Source organism: Anticarsia gemmatalis, chromosome 22, assembly GCF_050436995.1.
Source record: "Anticarsia gemmatalis isolate Benzon Research Colony breed Stoneville strain chromosome 22, ilAntGemm2 primary, whole genome shotgun sequence".
NCBI classification, from domain to species: domain Eukaryota; kingdom Metazoa; phylum Arthropoda; class Insecta; order Lepidoptera; family Erebidae; genus Anticarsia; species Anticarsia gemmatalis.
This window is the reverse complement of record NC_134766.1, coordinates 8,427,982-8,446,178: the sequence shown is the minus strand read 5'-3', so window position 1 is coordinate 8,446,178 and position 18,197 is coordinate 8,427,982. Positions and strand designations below refer to the sequence as shown.

The window sequence follows — 18,197 nt, the reverse complement described above, 5'->3', positions numbered from 1 at the left end:
GAATATCTTCGCAGTTTTATGTTGCACAAATTTCATTTTAAGATACACATTTACGCACAAATTCACACTAATTTGTTCATGTATTTGCTTTCTTCTGCGTCCACATGGAAAAAAAAGTACCACTGGGATAACGTAGTCCCAGCGGAAACTGTTATTGAATAGCACTGCAGTGGGTGGATACACAAATTTGTACTATAGATACACATTTACACAATGATTATGTCACACACTAATTCCCTATTAAACTAAAATTACGATTTTCCATATTTTCCATTGGGCATACGCACACTCTCGCACTCATAGGGAAAGTTTAAAGGCGTCTAGGGGACGAATGGCCCTTCGGATTGGTCTGTCCGCATACAAAGGGTCTTAAAATTGTACCTAAAATAACATATAAAATTAACGCTTGTAACTATAACGTAGTTTACCTACTTTTTTGAAACATTTAAGACGTCTGGCAGAAGTAATGGCCCCGGGAAACGGTCTGGCAATAGTCAATTTTAATTCTACATAATATCATTAAAAACATATCTGAAAACCAACTTTGCTACTATGACGTAGGTTGGGTCGTTTTTTACGCACCTTCACTCCGCGCTACCTCAGAAACGGCCCCGCTTTCAAGGTAGTGGATGTACATACCTCTTAACAGACCCTTTATACTAACAATCCTCAAAATTTCAGCTTTGCTAAAATGACGTAGGTCTGGCAGCTCTGGGATCTTGGTCCATTATAAACCAAATCAAATCATTTATTCATTTAGGTCAAATGTGGATACTTATGATAGTCAATGATACAGAGAGTGAATTTAATTTATGATAATTCTGACAAATTGAACCCTTGCTTTGATCTAAGTTACTACTACTACTAATCGTTTGGTTAGTGGTCAACCTAGTGTCAAAGTTGTTCAAGCCGCCCGAAAGGCCTTTGACGTGGCTTAACGACTGTTATCTTAATTGACAACAACCGGGACCAACTTTTTACGTGCCCTCCGAAGCACGGAGACGCCCAGTTCTAATACCACTATGCGGTCACCCATCTATGGAATGACCGCGCCAAGGTTTGCTTAACCCACAGATCGTTTACCGACCGGTGAGCGCAACTGGTTACGGGCGCCTCATCTAAGTTACTATTTGCTGTTGCAATTCTAAACATCATTTTAGACCAAAATGATAAATGGTTGACTGCATTGCTATACTGTCTTCACCTTCAAGAGAATGGTCGTGAAGATATTACTTTTTTTTATTGCCCTTGGTGGATCATTTAGAATTGTTCATGACATCAGAAACAATGAAAAGTTTGGATCGATATTTTTGTACAATTTTTTCCTGTTCATCGGAATATTTTTTCTTATGCCGATAATTATGTATTTACTATATAACAATGTAACACACTGTTGACTATTGATAACAAGACGTATTATGAGTCCATTATTTCATAAATTTAGTTTTAATAAATGCCTACATTATCTTAAACAAATAAATAAATAAAAACCCATGAATGTCCCACCGTTAGCCATGGCTCTCCTCCTGCAATTAAGGACAAATAGGCCTTGAGTCCACCACACTGGACAAATGCTTTGCGGTCTTTGCGTTCAAGAACTGTTTTAAGGAACTTCCAAGCATAAGGTAAGGTTTCATCACGACATTTTTCTTCCACTGATGGAGCGAGTGATAATTATTTGTAATAGCTACACACATAACTTTGAAAAAGTTTTGGTGTAGATAAAATAAATTTAAATTTTTGACCACTACTATCAGTCGGCTACAGCAAATGCTATAACAAAAATTGAGTGATTAATACTTCATTATATAACTAGCTTCCAGCCGCAACTTCGTCCGCATGAAAAGATTATTGCCCACGTATCTAGCCTATGAGTGATTTGTGTATCAGCATTTAAATCAGTTAAGTAGTTTTGTCGTAATAGAGTGACGTAATTTGTGAGGGTGGAAGCATGTCGATACTCACAAACTTTCGTATCTATATCTATATATCTATATACTACTATAAAGCTGAAGAGTTTGTTTGTTTGTTTGAACGCGCTAATCTCAGGAACTACTGGTCCGATTTGAAAAATTCTTTCAGTGTTACATAGCCCATTTATCGAGGAAGGCTATAGGCTATATAACATCACGCTATGATCATTAGTAGCAGAGTAGCAACGAAAAATGTTACAAAAACGGGGAAAATGTTGACCCATTCTCTTAGGTGACGCAAGCGAAGTTGCGCGAGTCAGCTAGTTTATAATATTAGTATGATTTTATAGTCCTGACTTTACAAATAACGCATCTCCACGTCTCTCCATCATTACAATGACATCTAAAGTGTTCGTTTGTTTACTGTTTTACAAAACAGTGTAACATTGTTTGTTCTACAACAAACGTGTTTTAAGATAATGTGATAAAGTGAGTATATGAGCTGATATCTAATGTTATCTTGTTGTAATTTATATAATAACGTGTCAATAATTACTAAATTGTCTTTAGAGTTTGACTGCGGTTCTGCTTGTTAAATCTGTAACTAATATTAAAGAAAAATATATACCGCATCCTCACTGAAACAAAATGTGAATGCTTTTTTTTAGTTATGTGGTAAAGGATTAAAAAATGTGCATTCCTGAGAAATCTCTATGTGGTGTTTGAAGGAATACAATTTTTCTTAAACCGCATGTAACAAAAAAAAACAAAGGCCAACGAGTAGGTATTACTATCGAGTATGGAGTTTGACATTTAAAATATATTACATTAATAGTTCCTACGACGCCCGCTGGAGGCGCTAACTAGATTTTTATGCATAACTTCTCGATAGCTAGCCGGTTGGCGATAGTCGATAGTGGTAGGAAATCGCGCGATTTTATGATGATGATTACTAAGTTACTAAGACTGTTGAGGTTTAGATGTAATAATTATATTATTATAATCCAATGGTTTACTAAGCAATCTTTACTTTCATTGCGACAGTAAATATTTAGGTAACACAGGGCAATAAAAAAATTAAGTGGTTTTCCCGAAATAGTAGTAGTTTGCGTCAATGACATAAAGAAAGGAAAACAATTTAAAGTTCAGTGCACTTATGTATATTATTTTTACTTATGTTACATCTTGAGGACTGTACATGACTGATGACGACGAGGACCCGAGTTTGATACCCGGTCGGGCATTTTTATTTTTGAAGATTTTTCCAAAGATATACCGAATGACATTAAATAAGAATTGTAAAATATTAGATACAGGAAGTGTAAAATAAATAAACAACAATTGTTTTAAGAACTTTAATATCAATATAACTTAACATTAATATTTACAAAAATAACAACTATCTTAAAAATTTAAAATAATTTTACAAAAATATACATCTAATCTAATTTAAAAATAATAAAATACTTTTTTGCGTTTAATATAATTTTTAAACAAAAATACTTTTTCAATCCATTTTCAACGGATCAATAACAATTATTATAATAGTAATCTATTGGTAATAATGTTTTCAATATTAATAACTTAGCGTAGATTTTGTTGGCAGTGTCATAATACAGTTATTGTTACAAATAATTATTAAAGTTAATAAGATTTAACAAAGCGAGATAAAGATTGAATATAAATAAAATATGTAATATTTTTCCTTGTTTTAGTACGAATTGAATAGGATATTCTTTTGATATTTAAAGACCTTAAAAATATTTTAAAGAGTTTTTGAGATAAACACTTTACATCTTCGCTTCTGCAGCGAATCACAATTGAAAGTAAGAAACGGAGACAACTAGGACAGAGCATGTATTGAGGACGTTTCAACCACTATATTTTCATTCGTATTTATTGTGTGATATCAATTATTTATACAGCAAATAATACGCAGTGATTGTAAAGTTACTTTAAAGTTAATATGCAGTAGTAATTTCACAATTTTCATTGATGTAGAGAAAAGTGTGTAAATATGTGTGTTACGTGTCTACCAGAGTTTCTATTTATATGCACAAAGCACAAGGAAATCTTACGTTTTAAAAGCAAAATACTTCGTGAAAATCTTACACAGACACCGCAGTATTCTCTAAGGAAACTCATTTGACGGAAAACAATGCGATTTAAAAAATCTTGAACAAAAAAGTGAATCGCGCAAGCCGTGGTATCTCACGCGCAGATCGCGAGCCGGAGATTTTCCCAAGCCTAATAATACTCACTGTGTAGGCGTTCTAACACTTCATTTTTATAAACAACTAACATTCTATTTATGTGATGATTAGTTAAACTATTGAGTTATATGACCGGTGTTTCAGCTAAGTTTTATAAACATGCTATGGTTTATTACAGCCAAAGCCTCATTTACACGATGTAAGATTTATTCTTGTTGCATACAGCTATATTGAGAAAACACTAAAATTTTGATATTCAACTGCATTCAGTGAGACCGGAAGCCTACTCCAACATAGTTTGGAAGAAAGGCTAGGCTGATGATGATACAACTTTATTGAAGCACATACTTCTTTATTTTTATTTGGAAAATATGTATCGTGATATATCATCAGCTTTTTATCGACGAAATAATTAGAGTACTGCTCTAACTTGGAATTTATTATTGTTAAGTCTAACTATTGTTGTTTTTAGTCGTATTTAGAACCAGTTGTAAGATTAAGTTAAGACTAAAGGAATATATTACGTCTTTTTTCTGTCTTCGTACTGCCTTCTTTAGTTAGTTAATTAGTAAAAGGGTAGAATGTAGCACCTTTTTCATATTAAATTCTTATTTAGCTTTAACGTTTTGTACTTGTTCATCTCTTTATGAAACTTCAAATCTTCCATTATAAATACTTAACACTACTGGTAAACTTAATAGAGTCAAGATTTCATCTAAGTTTCGTTTAGTTATCTCTTTAACTGCAAAGAGACAGTAAAGACTCTTACGCGAATTTTGCGGAGCCTCTTGACTTCTGCCAACAGTATGAGACCATGATACTACTGAGTAAAGACCCGAAGAGGACCAGCATACCTCCCCAGAGGGCAGCTGGAGGAGACATGCAGAACCCTGTGGGCTGGGGAAGGTCTTCCGGGAAGACAACCCTCAATCCTTTACCAATAATCGTCGAAGGCTCCTCAACTACAGTCCTGTTGCCTATATGGATGACGTCACGCCTCCTCCTCTTCCTAGGCTCGATACTACCAGGGTTAGGACAGACATCGCAGTCAGTCTTGCACAGTTCCACCTCGCACTGAATAATCAGATCCATTTCATCAGGGAATTTGAAGGCGTTGAAGAATGCAAAGGCGATAACGGAAGCTCCTGTATTTCCAGTGTCTCTTGTCTTTTGGAAGGCGCCGAAGATCTTGGGTTTCAATACACAACCGTTGCTGTCAGTCAAAGGTACGACGTTGCGGTTATCAGAATCTCTCGCTATGCATTCTCTGACGAAGATATCGAAGCCAGCGTCACCGGTAACAGTTACGACCAGAGTCATAGTTTCTCCAATCTTGACAAGACCATTGGCTTCAGGAGCGAAAGGTCCTCTTCCAGTCTGGATATCTAATCTAGCCATAGCAGTATCTCCACTGAAGTTGCTTGTAATCTGGTTCAACATACCAACACTGAGAGACGATACCAGCTGTTTCTTCAGATTTCCTTCCCACAAGCACCTGACTCTTCTAATATGATCCCAGACTTCTTGAATACCAATTTCATTTTGCAGTACAAGAACATTTTCTAAGTAAGCTTGGCCTTCGTTCTGGAAGTCACTGAAGAATCTAGTACCACACGTGTTCAGACTGACGGTGAAAGAGAATTTGGTTTTGCCCGAATTTTCCCTGACGTAGACGCATTCAGGCTCGTTATAATGGTCCTGGGAGTAAATAAGTCCATTGTAAGCTTTGTTGAATTCAATGTTGATAGTCATCATTTCTTTGCCGCAGTCGACTGTAATTTCGTGGATGTGAGGAGGATGGCGGTCTTCATCATCATCAGGAATTGGAATCTGGGACACATTGGATTCGGAGTTGGATGAAGAGGAGCTTGAGGAAGAAGAACTGGAGCTGGAACTACTAGACCCGGTTTCAGAGACGTAAATGGATTGAGTGGTTTGGTCAGGCTGGCTAGGTTGGTAACCGGGTTGGGAAGGCTGGTAACCAGGCTGGGATGGCTGGTAACCGGGCTGGGATGGAGAAGAAGGCTGGTAGCTTGGAGAGGAAGGTTGGTAACTGGGTGAGGAAGGTTGATAACTGGGTTGAGAAGGCTGGTAGCTCGGAGAAGATGGGTAAGATGGTTGGCTGGGTTGATAACTAGGAGTTGACGGACTTGGTTGGTACGAGGGTTGAGATGGCTGCGGCGGCGGTTGATAAGAAGGCGATGGAGGTTGGTACGAAGGTTGCGATGGTTGGTAAGACGGCTGAGTCGGCTGACTGGGCTTGAACGGCTCACTAGGCTGGTAACCTGGCTGGCTGGGCTGGTAAGGCGGGCTGGACGGTGATGGTCCATCGCTGTATGACGGCGAGGGTCTGGTCCCTGAAGGTGGGTATCCAGTCACTGGCGGCAGATAGTTATTGGCTGGTTCAAACGGCCTCGGTTTCTCTGGTTTCCCTCCGAAGTACTGACGTGCTGGAAATGTATAAAAGTAAAAGTTAGTAAAAGAATATGGGTAATTTTTTTTAAAGATTCTAAGCTGCATGTGCTTGTGCTTAGTGATGCTTGAAACAGTGTCAAGTGCAACAATATATTTTGTTCTGAGAGTTTCCTTGTGACGTAAATGTTATGACAGTGTCTTCATAGTTATGTTGTCCTAGTACTCTTATTACTAAATAGTACCTAAGAGAGAAAAATAATGTTTTTCACAATAATACTATTTTAGGTTAAAATTACAGAATTATCTATTCTTTACATTCTATAATGCGTTCCAAAAACATTACTTTTGATGGCTAGTACTGGACAAATAGTCTTTATTTATATATACTTTCGTTATGCAAACGCTGAGTTCTTAGAACAATATATTTAAGAATAATCTTTTACTATACCATCATTCGTAATTGTTTCTAAAACGCAATAATCTTAATACTACATCGGCACCTTTCCTATTCTTCTGTTGGTAAAGGCCTTGTATCCAGTGCAGCAAGTTGTTCACCATTTCGTCCACTTCTGCCTGCTTCTCTGGTTGCAGTGGTTGATCAGCTGGAAACCACACTCTTCGTCAGCAACCAACAGTTTGGTTACCACCACCACTACTTACGAAAGTCAGGAAGATTTTGAAGAAGGTTCTTATTCAGGTAAACCCAGTTTTGAAATATTTTGTTAGGAAATAGAAAGAACATTCAGTCTACCATCTACTATGTGTTGAAAACTAATGATACAGTACAAGTGTCGGAAATATATGCATTTACAATTTCTACATTTGTTAACTTTGAGAACAAAGAAGACAAAGTATAAAGTATCGGAATTTAATTATACAAACCAAGTTGTTATTAGTTGTAAACTAAACTACATATAGTATAGTGTTAAAGTAAATAGTTAGAGTTAGTACCTAAATTAGCATAAAAATAATACTTAGAAGACAACACAAAATGTTGACAAAACATTGAAAATTAATCAAAACATGGCCACTATCAAGATAACAGTAAAAAACTAAGACAAGTGTTAAAGAATAAGTGACTACAGAACCAGGCCAGGTAAGTAAGAAATGAACGTGTCCAAATAATAAAACTCCTCAAAAAATATATACTTAAATTGTTAATAATACATAAAATTACATGTCTAAAGTTAAGTAAGAAATATTGTAGATTCTTTTTTCAGGATTTTTATAATTTGAACACGCAAATCAAGATGAAAAAAGGAATACAAATAAAGTTTTAAAATTTACAGAAGTAAACAAATACAAAAGTAAAATTAAGAAAATTTAAGTATGAGACAAAAACCAATTCTGGCAGGTTACTAAAAAGTTTTTAAACCATAAGGAAACGTGCTTAAAATTAATACGATAGTTTAATTATACAAAAACGAGGAAAATAAGATCTTTTAATTTTTTACACAACAAACAAAGAAAAGGTAAGTTAGATGTAGTAGCAATTATAATAATGAAATTAGATTAAGTAAAATGTTTGAAAATTAAAGGTTATTATTTACAAAGGGTCGCACTATATAGGGTCGGAACACACCTGACGGAAGATATGTCGGGCAATGCTTATTTTGTATGGTTTTCGCATCAACGCATCATCGGTTTAATGTAAGAGGTTCAACGTTTCTATATGTATTTTGCTATACGCTGTGTACACGACGGATAATACGCGACTTATCTTTCGACAGATGCGTACGACCCTTAAGTAAGGTATAAAAAATCTTATAAGGACAACAGAATATGAAATTAAAATAAGTACTACAGATATCTAAAAAAAAGTTAGAAATAAGGCAGAAATCTGAATAATAATTAAAAGCCGTAGTTGAGAAAGGGGTACTTAAAATATGCCATCTAGTTTTGCTTGTCTGAATATAGCAACAAACTGCTACGTGGAATGTGAAAAGTAAACAAGAAATCTATGGTTACGACTGAGTTACGCTACATTCAGGCATAGCAAATTAAACGGCACTTACTATAAACAAAATTTTAAGTATAACTGATTATTGTGGTTCCCTTCAACGACTATTAAATCATTGACATACATCACAGTCACGTGCTCGCCGAAGCACGGGCTATTTCAACAAAGAAAGTGATTCCAAACTTAGACATCCATTATTAATACGAAACCAAAAAGAATCTCGTAGAAAGTGTACAAAAATTATAATCGAAAGTATGAAGAATTAATTACCTTTGAAATATTTTATTTTGGTGTGTATGAAAAATCGCATGAATGTATGAACAAATTGAATTTTATCGCTATTTGTCATTGCTAAGCGAAATCATTGTTTGTCTACCAAAATAGATAGGTATTTAATGTTCTTTGATAATTGCGAAATATAACGAGAGAAGCTTCATACTATTCGGAAAGGTGTCTTATTTAGAAATTTTAATAAATTCTTACAATTTTTGATTGAAATTTAAATTTCTATTCTTTTTTAATAAAACTGCATTAAAAAAGGAAGTATTTATTAAAAACGCAGTTTAAAGGCACCTAAAAATGTTCTAAAATTTCAAAACTTAAAAATATTTAAAATTTTAAAACTAAAAATGTTCTAAAATTTTAAAACTAAAAAAATACATTAATATTCAATACATTCAATGACAAGGCAGCAAAAAAAACTAGCAGATGACCCCCCTACTTTTTGTATATGGACTGCTTCGACAAAACATATTTCAGAACCACCATGAATGAAGTAAGTACATATAAAGTTTATGAATAAATTGTGAGTACATATAAAGTTTCGAAAAACTAAAAGTCTTAACTAGTGAAGTACAGAGTAGTGTCACAATAGATATAAGCTGATATAGTGTAATCTAAGAACAGTGTAATAGTAAGAGAGGTACTACAGGAATGCAAGCGTGGAGGTTCAGAAGGTATTTGCTTGTAAATATTACTTAAATCGTCTGCGTCATTTTTCCATTTTCATAAAATGTTTTAATGCTGGGGTCAGAGCCCATTCGTCCCCTAAAATTCGTCCCCTAGTATAAAAGTTGTAGATTCGGCCCCTACATAGGTGCCCATTGGTCTCCTGGTAGGGGACCAATTAATATTTTAATAAAAAATATTATTTTTAAGGTACCCATTCGTCCCCTCTAATATATATACAATATAAGTTAAAGATTCGGCACCTATTCAGGTGCCTATTGGTCCCCTGAGATAAAATTAGCTATATTTTACATAAGAAACGGTTAACATAATACACTTGTGAACAGTTTATTAACGGAATTAATTTAATAAATCATAACAGATCATTGAAAAAGCTATGCATATATTATTAATTTAAAATGAAAAAACAAATATAAGATTAGTTTTGTACTAAAATAATGTTGATTTGTTTAATCTTCAATAATTATTGTGATTTGAGTATTTTTTTTGTACTGTTATATTTTTATAGATTTAAGCTATTATGATTTTGCAGTTGGTAAATATACAAAAAAATAAGAAGTAATTATTTACTGTTGATATATTGTGTTCTATTTTTTTCTGCATATTTTATATTTAATGTTGATTTATATGACGGTCAATCAAGACTGATTTTTGTAAAAGAGTTGTATTTAGTTAGTTTCTAGGACATTGTGATTTTGTATGTGTTAATCTTATTTGAAATAAACATGATATCTACCGAAATACTATATTTTTTATTATAGGCTTTTCTGCGCGACTGTACCAGGACTACCAAGCTGCAGTATACACATATACGTGTACTTATATTAGAAGAATGAATAAAAATAAATATTCTTCAGGGGACGAATGGTCCCCTCAAAAGTTCCAGGGGACGAGTGGGCACAGGGTGCGAATCTTAGGGGACGAATGGGCTCTGACCCTAATGCTGCTCCTATTAGTCATAGCGTGATGATTTATAGCCTAAAACCGTCCCAAATAAATATTATTTCAATTCGAATCTGTTGTTGCTGAAAATAGTGCGTTCAAATAAACTTTTGAGCTTTACATAAGTGGTCAAATAATTTTTGAGCATAATAAAATTAACTGCTAGATATTCCTGCGATAACAGTCTCAGTCGACAACTAATAGCCACTGCTTTACATTGTTTTATTTCTAAAATAATGATAAGTAATGTGTCAAAGCTGCAATGTAAAGCATAGTGACTATCAAATTTACGTAAACTAGTTGTCTCGTACACAATACACATTCAAAACAAGCACACTAGTTGTCAACTGATACAATAATACGCATATTAAACAAGCGACTCTCGTTGCAGCCTGGGTGGTACAACGCGTACGAATAAAAATCAATACTGACTACTCAACTGGCTCCCAATGAGTTATCACAAGCATAACCCAGATGGGGCTGCCACAGAAAGAAATTAAGTGTCGAATAACGTATCTGATGGTTACAAATGTATTAAAATATGTGTAATTTATTTACTTGATAAGCCCGCCAATATTTAATTTATTCAGAAGTGGAAAAACCGGCTACGAGAGTTTTGGCGTGCGACATCTAGCGGTGAAAAACGGCAATTTCTCCCTAATTAGTCACGTGACAAGTTGAAAGGGTCCATTATTTCGAACTTTGATAATCAGACCGTGTGGCCTAAAGGAAAGGGCGTCGGATCTCGGATCCGGAGGTTGCAGGTTCAAATCCTGTCACGGTTCGAATGGTACGAAAATATCGCAGTGTACTGTAATGAGACTTTACACGTGTGATAAGCCATTCGCATATAATATAATATGCACACAAAAATTTTTGTTCCTTTTTACAAAATCTAAACAAATTTAATTGCTTTTTAATAATTAAATCTTTTTTATTTACCTTTTTATTTCATTTCAACAAGTTTTTTATAGCTAAAATGTAAAAAAAAATTGAAGAATAGTACGAGTATACTGGTTTTATCGCAATTTTCAATTGTTGTGGTGTGCTATATTTATTTTTTATTTATTAAATCACGCCTGTTAAATCCGAAGGCAGAGGTCTAGAGAATAAAAATAAACGAGCCTACTGCTATATACCGTGCAGTGTGCACGTTATAAAACTTTTTTTTTATTAGTTGAATATTCTTTATGTACCTATTAGGTCGGAGAAAAAGTCTTTTCGCATTATAGTATGTATGAACTGAACTGTACGTGGCTGTATGTACTCAAGGCCTAACCCGTCCCGCTCGTTTGGGAGGAGACCTTTGCCCTACAGTGGGATAGTAATGGGTTATAAAAAAAAACTGTCCCACTGCTGGGCAAGGATCTCCTCACGCAATAACGGAGGGGTTAGGCCATGAATCCACCAAGCTGGCCAAGTGCGAGTTCGCCGCAAACAGACCAATAAAAATCAATACTCTGTTTCGAAATAGGTCACCTGAAAAGCCTGAAAAGCACTATTTCAAGCCTACATACATAAGACCGTGTGGCCTAATGGATAAGGCGTCGGACTTCGGATCCGAAGACTGCAGGTTCAAGTCCTGTCACGGTCGGCCGTGGACGAAAGATCTCTACTTTTTAACCCTTTCATTTATTGAGTATTTTACTACATACATTTTTCGGGCTTTTGTATTTATATATTTTTTTTTACAGAATTGTGAAAGCTTTACGCTAACAATTTTTATAATATTATAAACTAAATATCATATTTGCTAAACGTCCCATACTATTTTTTTCATCTTTTTGTATATTTTATGTGAACACATAACACATAATGGTTTTAACATAGTTAAATATAGTTCCCGCGACACAAGAGCAATTCTTAAAGCGGGAGTTGTTTAAAAAAAGGAAGAAAGTAACTCTTATATTTAGTGAAATAAAAATCATATAAAACGCCTTTTAGTTTACATTTTTGTATTTGTATTTTTTACAATATGTCTATTAATTTCAACTAAAATCGGTTAATGACTAGAGAAACTAATAAATTTTTAGGCGTTATTTTAATAAGTAAATACGAATTTTGGAAAATGTTAAAGTTTTATAAGCTTATGTGTTTAAAAAAATTATATTTATCAATATTAATATTTCATTTCAAGAATATTTACAAGCAAATACCTGTGTAAATGGAGGTGTCAAGTGGTTAAAGGTACAAACATACAAATATTTTATCGATGGTATAACAATAATTTATTTAAATTTGTAAATTTATATGTATCCATCAATAAAATGCTGTACCCAAAACGATTAAATTGCACATAAAGTGGTATTTGTATCGTGTACGTACCAGTCTTGCGTTTTCTTGTTTCTGTAAAACATATTACAATTAATCTAAATACACAAAAATAAATAAAAAATATTTACAGTATTTTTACAATTATTTATGTACAAAATGCTTAAAAATAACTTATATGACTATCATGCTTTGTGCTTTTTACAGCAACGGAAAAAATAATTTACAATATTTAAAAAAAATCCAATCAATAAATATACAAAATTTTGAAGAAATAATATTTACAAAAAGAAATCATAAAAAATGCATATTATCGGGGTTAGTGCAAATCCGTGTATTTCACATTGGATAATATCGCGTATTCGCATTTGATCTAAAACACGAGACGTTTAAAACCTTCTAATATCGCAATTTTAAAGGCAATAAGACTTATTTTCACATGGAGAGTAATTTATTTTAAACATAAATTATTCAATAATAAATTGAAGTGATTTTTATGTTAAATGTAACAACTGTTACAATGATTAAATATACCCGATACACTACTTGAAATTAAGAAATACGCTTACTTGAAATATAAAATTAGCTACCTTTGTTTGACTCGCGGTATTATTCAATGTTAGTGACCCGAATTTGCACTATTCCTGACGATATTTTGTATGAATAAACATAAACAAAAAGGAAACCATCAAACTTGAAATTTGTACTCAAAAATAAAACCTAAACAATTTATTTTCACACAAAATCCTACCTTAAAACAAATTCATTGTTCAACATTCCCAATCAAATTCATTCATCAATTTCTTACGTACATACATCAAAGAATCTCAATCAGAATATGTACAAAAAAAGTATAATCATTGACAATATATGAAGTTTTTCGCAACAATCGTCGCACAGTTGCGCAAGCGATTGTTGCGCAACCCAAAAGCTTTTTTAAAGGTTGACATTGTGAGACCTATTGTACCTAGATAGGCGTGTAATAAGCATACTATCCAATGTTTTTTTGAAAGCAGGACTTGTTTAAGCTTGTATTTACTTATGCGTGGTAATGTGACCTGGATTCGGTTGATTGTGCATCATGCTTGTGAATGTACTAAAAGGTGAATCGTTTTTTTATACATTATGGTGAGTCTGGTATCGTTATTAGATTATTTGAGATATTTAACTAAAATCTCTTGAGATATGGATTAAGGAAGACTAACGCAAAAAGTTTTAAATTTTACTGGCTAAATATGGATTTTTAACTTATTACATTATACAAAAGTATTCCCTCTATAATGAAAACTTCATAACTTCACTGACCTAAATCATGGCAATTTTTTTTATTGTTACCTAGGTGATTAAAATAAGGTCATCTAATTAATGTTTTGCTAGAACTATGAAATAACTATCTCTGAACCCTTGCACACAAATTACATGAAATTAGGTAAAAGGTATAATTAGGCCTTATTGTACAAAAGCAATCTCGAACTATTGATGAAACAATGTTTACGTTAAAATAGTCTCAACAGTGTCATACCCAATGTAACCATTACCATTTAAATTCGAACTTGACCTCAAAATCAATTCTTTTAAATGGGACTAGCACTAAATGAACTAGGTCGATTGATTACATGATTTAAATAGAGCCTAGCTTGAATAGATTTGAATCTGGTTTGCGAATAGATGTTTTATTTGATGTGGTTAATTTGTTAAATAGATACGAGTGCTAGATGGTTGAACAGTATTGAAGAGTTGCACAAGATAATGGCGTCTTATCCTTTGCAACCCTGCAATAGGAGTTTGGTTGACTTAGTGAAAGATGAGATGAAATGATTTAATGAATATTTTATGATGTGTTTGAGGGTGCAAACTTTAATAAAACTTATTTTGTGAGTGTGTATTTTAAACTTTACCTAATAGATGATGGGCTAGTTAATAATAATTATAATCTTTGCAAGACTTATTAAAAATTTCAATTAGTCTTGCAAAGATTCAATTCGAAATGAAGGTTTATACAAGTTATACTTTACTATCTTGCAAAAAAAAGCTAGATTATAAAATTATTTTTTGCTAAAAGTCTTTGTAGAGCCAATTGATGTTGGCAACAAAACTTATACTTTTCTCTATCTACTAAGCTTACTTACATGTAATTGTGCAATTATTTTAGCACGTTCGAAGTGTTTATTACCACTTATAGTTAACAAAACCTGACGCGTAGCTTTCCTTCCTTATTTCAGTAAAGTCGTAAGTGACATACTTGTCGATTTATTATGTAACATTTTGTTGTTACACTAAGTAGGTGTAGATGATATGTTTGGATTCACGTCTAGTGTTTAGAAGTTAAGAAAATGAATGGTGATGATTTCTGGTAGCTCGCTCCCGACAGGATTGAATACGAATGCAATAGAGTTCGATTCTGGGTAATGTCAAATAGTATTCTTAAATTATATCTTATACATTAGCGTATGTTCGAAAGCTGATCTATAGTTAAGATGAAGTGTTCAATTATGCGCTAGCATTCGTACCTATTGATCCTGTCGGGAGTAAGCCACTAGTAGGCATATCACGTACCTCAGTTGACAACTAGTGACCGTCAAATTGATAGTCACTATTGAGTTTATTTCTGCATTGACGTAACGTGTCAATTGCTTAAATCCAAGGGAGACATCAATGTATAGCATAGTGGCTTGCAAATAGTTGTCAACTGAAATACGTGATAGCCCCCAGAGGAGCTGAAATCATTTAAGTGAATGATTATGATGATGATGAACAGAAAGTAAATGAAGGCGTTTGGCATAACGCCGGTCATTCACAAACGCAAATATTTCGTTATGGACAAATTCAAAGCGATTTAACTTCAAATTTTGTAAAGAAAAGCTTGGCGTAAGACTACAAATGTCTATACTTACTAATGAATACTTATATTTGTGAATGTAAATAACCGGTGTTAGTAGTTAAGTGGTAAATGCATGATGGTGATGATCAGAAAGGATAAAAGCGTTTAGTATGATGAGAATCAGCAGTGGAGGATGAATGATGATGTAGATGAGCATGAAACTAAGATTTTTTAGTATGATAATTAGTGAAAAACTATGCTCAGGCCGTTACAAATGTGTGTAAGTGGGAGCGAAAGGCTCCGATAAAATGACATGACTTACCCCCGGTTTCTGAGGTACATTTAACGGTAGTTAAAGATAAACTACCGCTAAATGTACTCAGAAACCAGGGGTTAGTTTGCACGTTTGAAATGGCCCGAGTTATAGGTAGTAGGTTTATTATGAGGTAGTGTTGCAGAGTAAACTAAAACGAATACTATCCTAATGTTCTTTTCATCGTTTTCTTATTAAAAGGGAGGGACAAGCTTATTAGAATATAAGATTCCTTCAATTAAAAAGTTAAATGAATTTCTGTTTCCTATTGTTTTATTAGGAACTATAATTTCAGGAAAAATACTGTCAATCTTTTCGAAAATTTTCATACATTGAAAACTATTACATAATTTATGTGTGTACCTATGTGTGAACTATCAAGTATGTACCATGAAGGTACAAAGTATATATTATAGTAGGTACTTACGGAAACGAGATGAGCTGTCGGCGGGATCTGCGCTTGCGCTCGCGATCAACGCGCACAGCGCCACCACAGCGCATATGCGCACCATCTGTAATAGAAAGAAAATATTTTGTTAATAAACGAGTCTATTGACTTACTTGACTTTCCTTAGTTGTATTTGTGTATATTTATAAACGTATTTTTAAATTACCAATATCATATATGTAAGTATATATTTTATGTATTTAATTATGTTTGATTGTGTAAGTATTTAATTTTACTGATTGTCTGATAGCCTTAACTTTTATATTAACTTATAACAATATTAGCATCTTAAAAAATCATATGGACTACTAGTTACCTATGAACTTAAAATCTACAATATTTTCTGCAAATATGTAAATTATAATTTCAAAATACCACAATAAAACCCAGCACATATTAATAAGTAATATGACTAAAAACATCTGACATAAAAATCTTTATATTCACACCAAACATTTAATAAAATGGATCATAAAGCATACTATATAATCAATGTAACAATTAAACTACAATCTTAAACATAAATCGACAAGATAATTCAAATAGCCTGAATTTTTGTACAAAACAAGTCAAGGCTTAGTAAACAGATAAATCTCTATTGTGTGATAAGCTGGGAATCGAACCCACAATGAACAATTACTAGACTTGTAACGTGAGATGGTTACGCAAGTTGCACTGTGCGTTAAGATGTGCTGAGCATGTGCGTGATGAAAAATTCAAAATATATATAACATTACGCCTGTAATAACTGTAGATGTAAGCAGAGTTCTTTACTTTGTCTGTGTCTGCCTAGCCCAATGGAAGAAAAGGAGTGATATTATGTACGTATGTATGTATGTGGGCAAAGGTGTATGGCATACACCCACGTTTTGAAATTGGTATCATTGGTGCCATGAAAAAAGCGGTGTGCCTATCCCTGTATACCGGGCACACATAATATAAACCCGACTCGGGAATAGAACGCGCCAGACCTCGTGATCAATAACAATAGACTTAATTATGTAATATCGGGTAACCCAAATACAGAGTCAAATTCAGTAAGCGTATGATAATGCACTAATTTAACAAAACGAAAATACGTTAAATGACAGCCTCCGTGTGGTTATTGTAATCGCCACACCACTACCAGTGACGAATCGTGGGTTCAATTCTTCCGCGAACATGCTAATGTGAACCGACCGAAAAGCACTCACGAACGAGGCTTCAATTACTCATATAATTTCAGTAATTTCACTCCAATAACATTTCACCTCACCACTCCTCAAACAATGTAACTGATCGTGTAGAAATCAAAGCACTTACACGCTTCATTACATTAATAAGCGTTCTGAAATCAACTCTGCTTGTAAACACTTGTTATTTAGTTAATAGGACACGTAACTTCGTCACGAAACTTTGTATCGTGTGAGTACTATTGTGTAATATGTAGAAATCATGAGTACACATCACCTTACATTGTAAGTTTACTGCTTTAATAGGGAAGGAATACAATGACCTACTACGTACATGTGAAGAGCTAAACGTTCGTGGATTCGCGAGTGTTTTAAATCTATACTTAATATTATAAAGCTGAAGAGTTTGTTTGTTTGTTTGAACGCGCTAATAGTGTTAGATAGCCCATTTATCGAGAAAGGCTATATCATCACGCTACGACCAATAGGAGCAGAGCACCAGTAAAAAATGTTACAAAAACGGGGAAAAATTTCCCCCATTCTCTAATGTGACGCAAGCGAAGTTGCGCGGGTCAGCTAGTTCATTATATATGTAGTTAGATTCCAAAAATGCTAAATTTTAAAACTACAAAAGAAACCGAAACTATACCCAAATTTATTTTAACCTTTATATCCGGAATTGTACAATAAAAAATGCATGTCCTTCTCGTCGACATTTACTTATAAACATTACTATTCTACAAAACAAAAATTTATATGC

At 33.7% G+C, this 18,197-nt stretch overlaps 1 protein-coding gene and 1 non-coding gene across 4 annotated transcripts in view; one reads left to right on the top strand and one right to left on the bottom strand.

Moving 5' to 3' along the window:
* Window positions 1-3,254: 3,254 nt before the first annotated feature.
* Window positions 3,255-18,197, bottom strand: part of LOC142982745 (uncharacterized) — a 35,538-nt gene continuing 20,595 nt past the window's right edge. Inside the window, exons 3-6 of one of the 3 annotated variants that reach the window (XM_076129422.1) lie at window positions 16,245-16,329; window positions 12,738-12,758; window positions 7,042-7,143; window positions 3,255-6,576 (exon numbers count right to left, since the gene is read on the bottom strand). In XM_076129422.1, coding sequence (XP_075985537.1) covers window positions 4,892-6,576; window positions 7,042-7,143; window positions 12,738-12,758; window positions 16,245-16,329 — 1,893 coding nt within the window. In that variant the 3' untranslated portion in view covers window positions 3,255-4,891. The remainder of the gene's footprint in view (window positions 6,577-7,041; window positions 7,144-12,737; window positions 12,759-16,244; window positions 16,330-18,197) is intronic. The other 2 variants (XM_076129423.1, XM_076129424.1) reach the window with 2 other exon arrangements.
* On the top strand, window positions 11,934-12,006 carry TRNAR-UCG (transfer RNA arginine (anticodon UCG)). The gene has a single exon. It is a non-coding gene; the product is annotated as a tRNA-Arg (tRNA).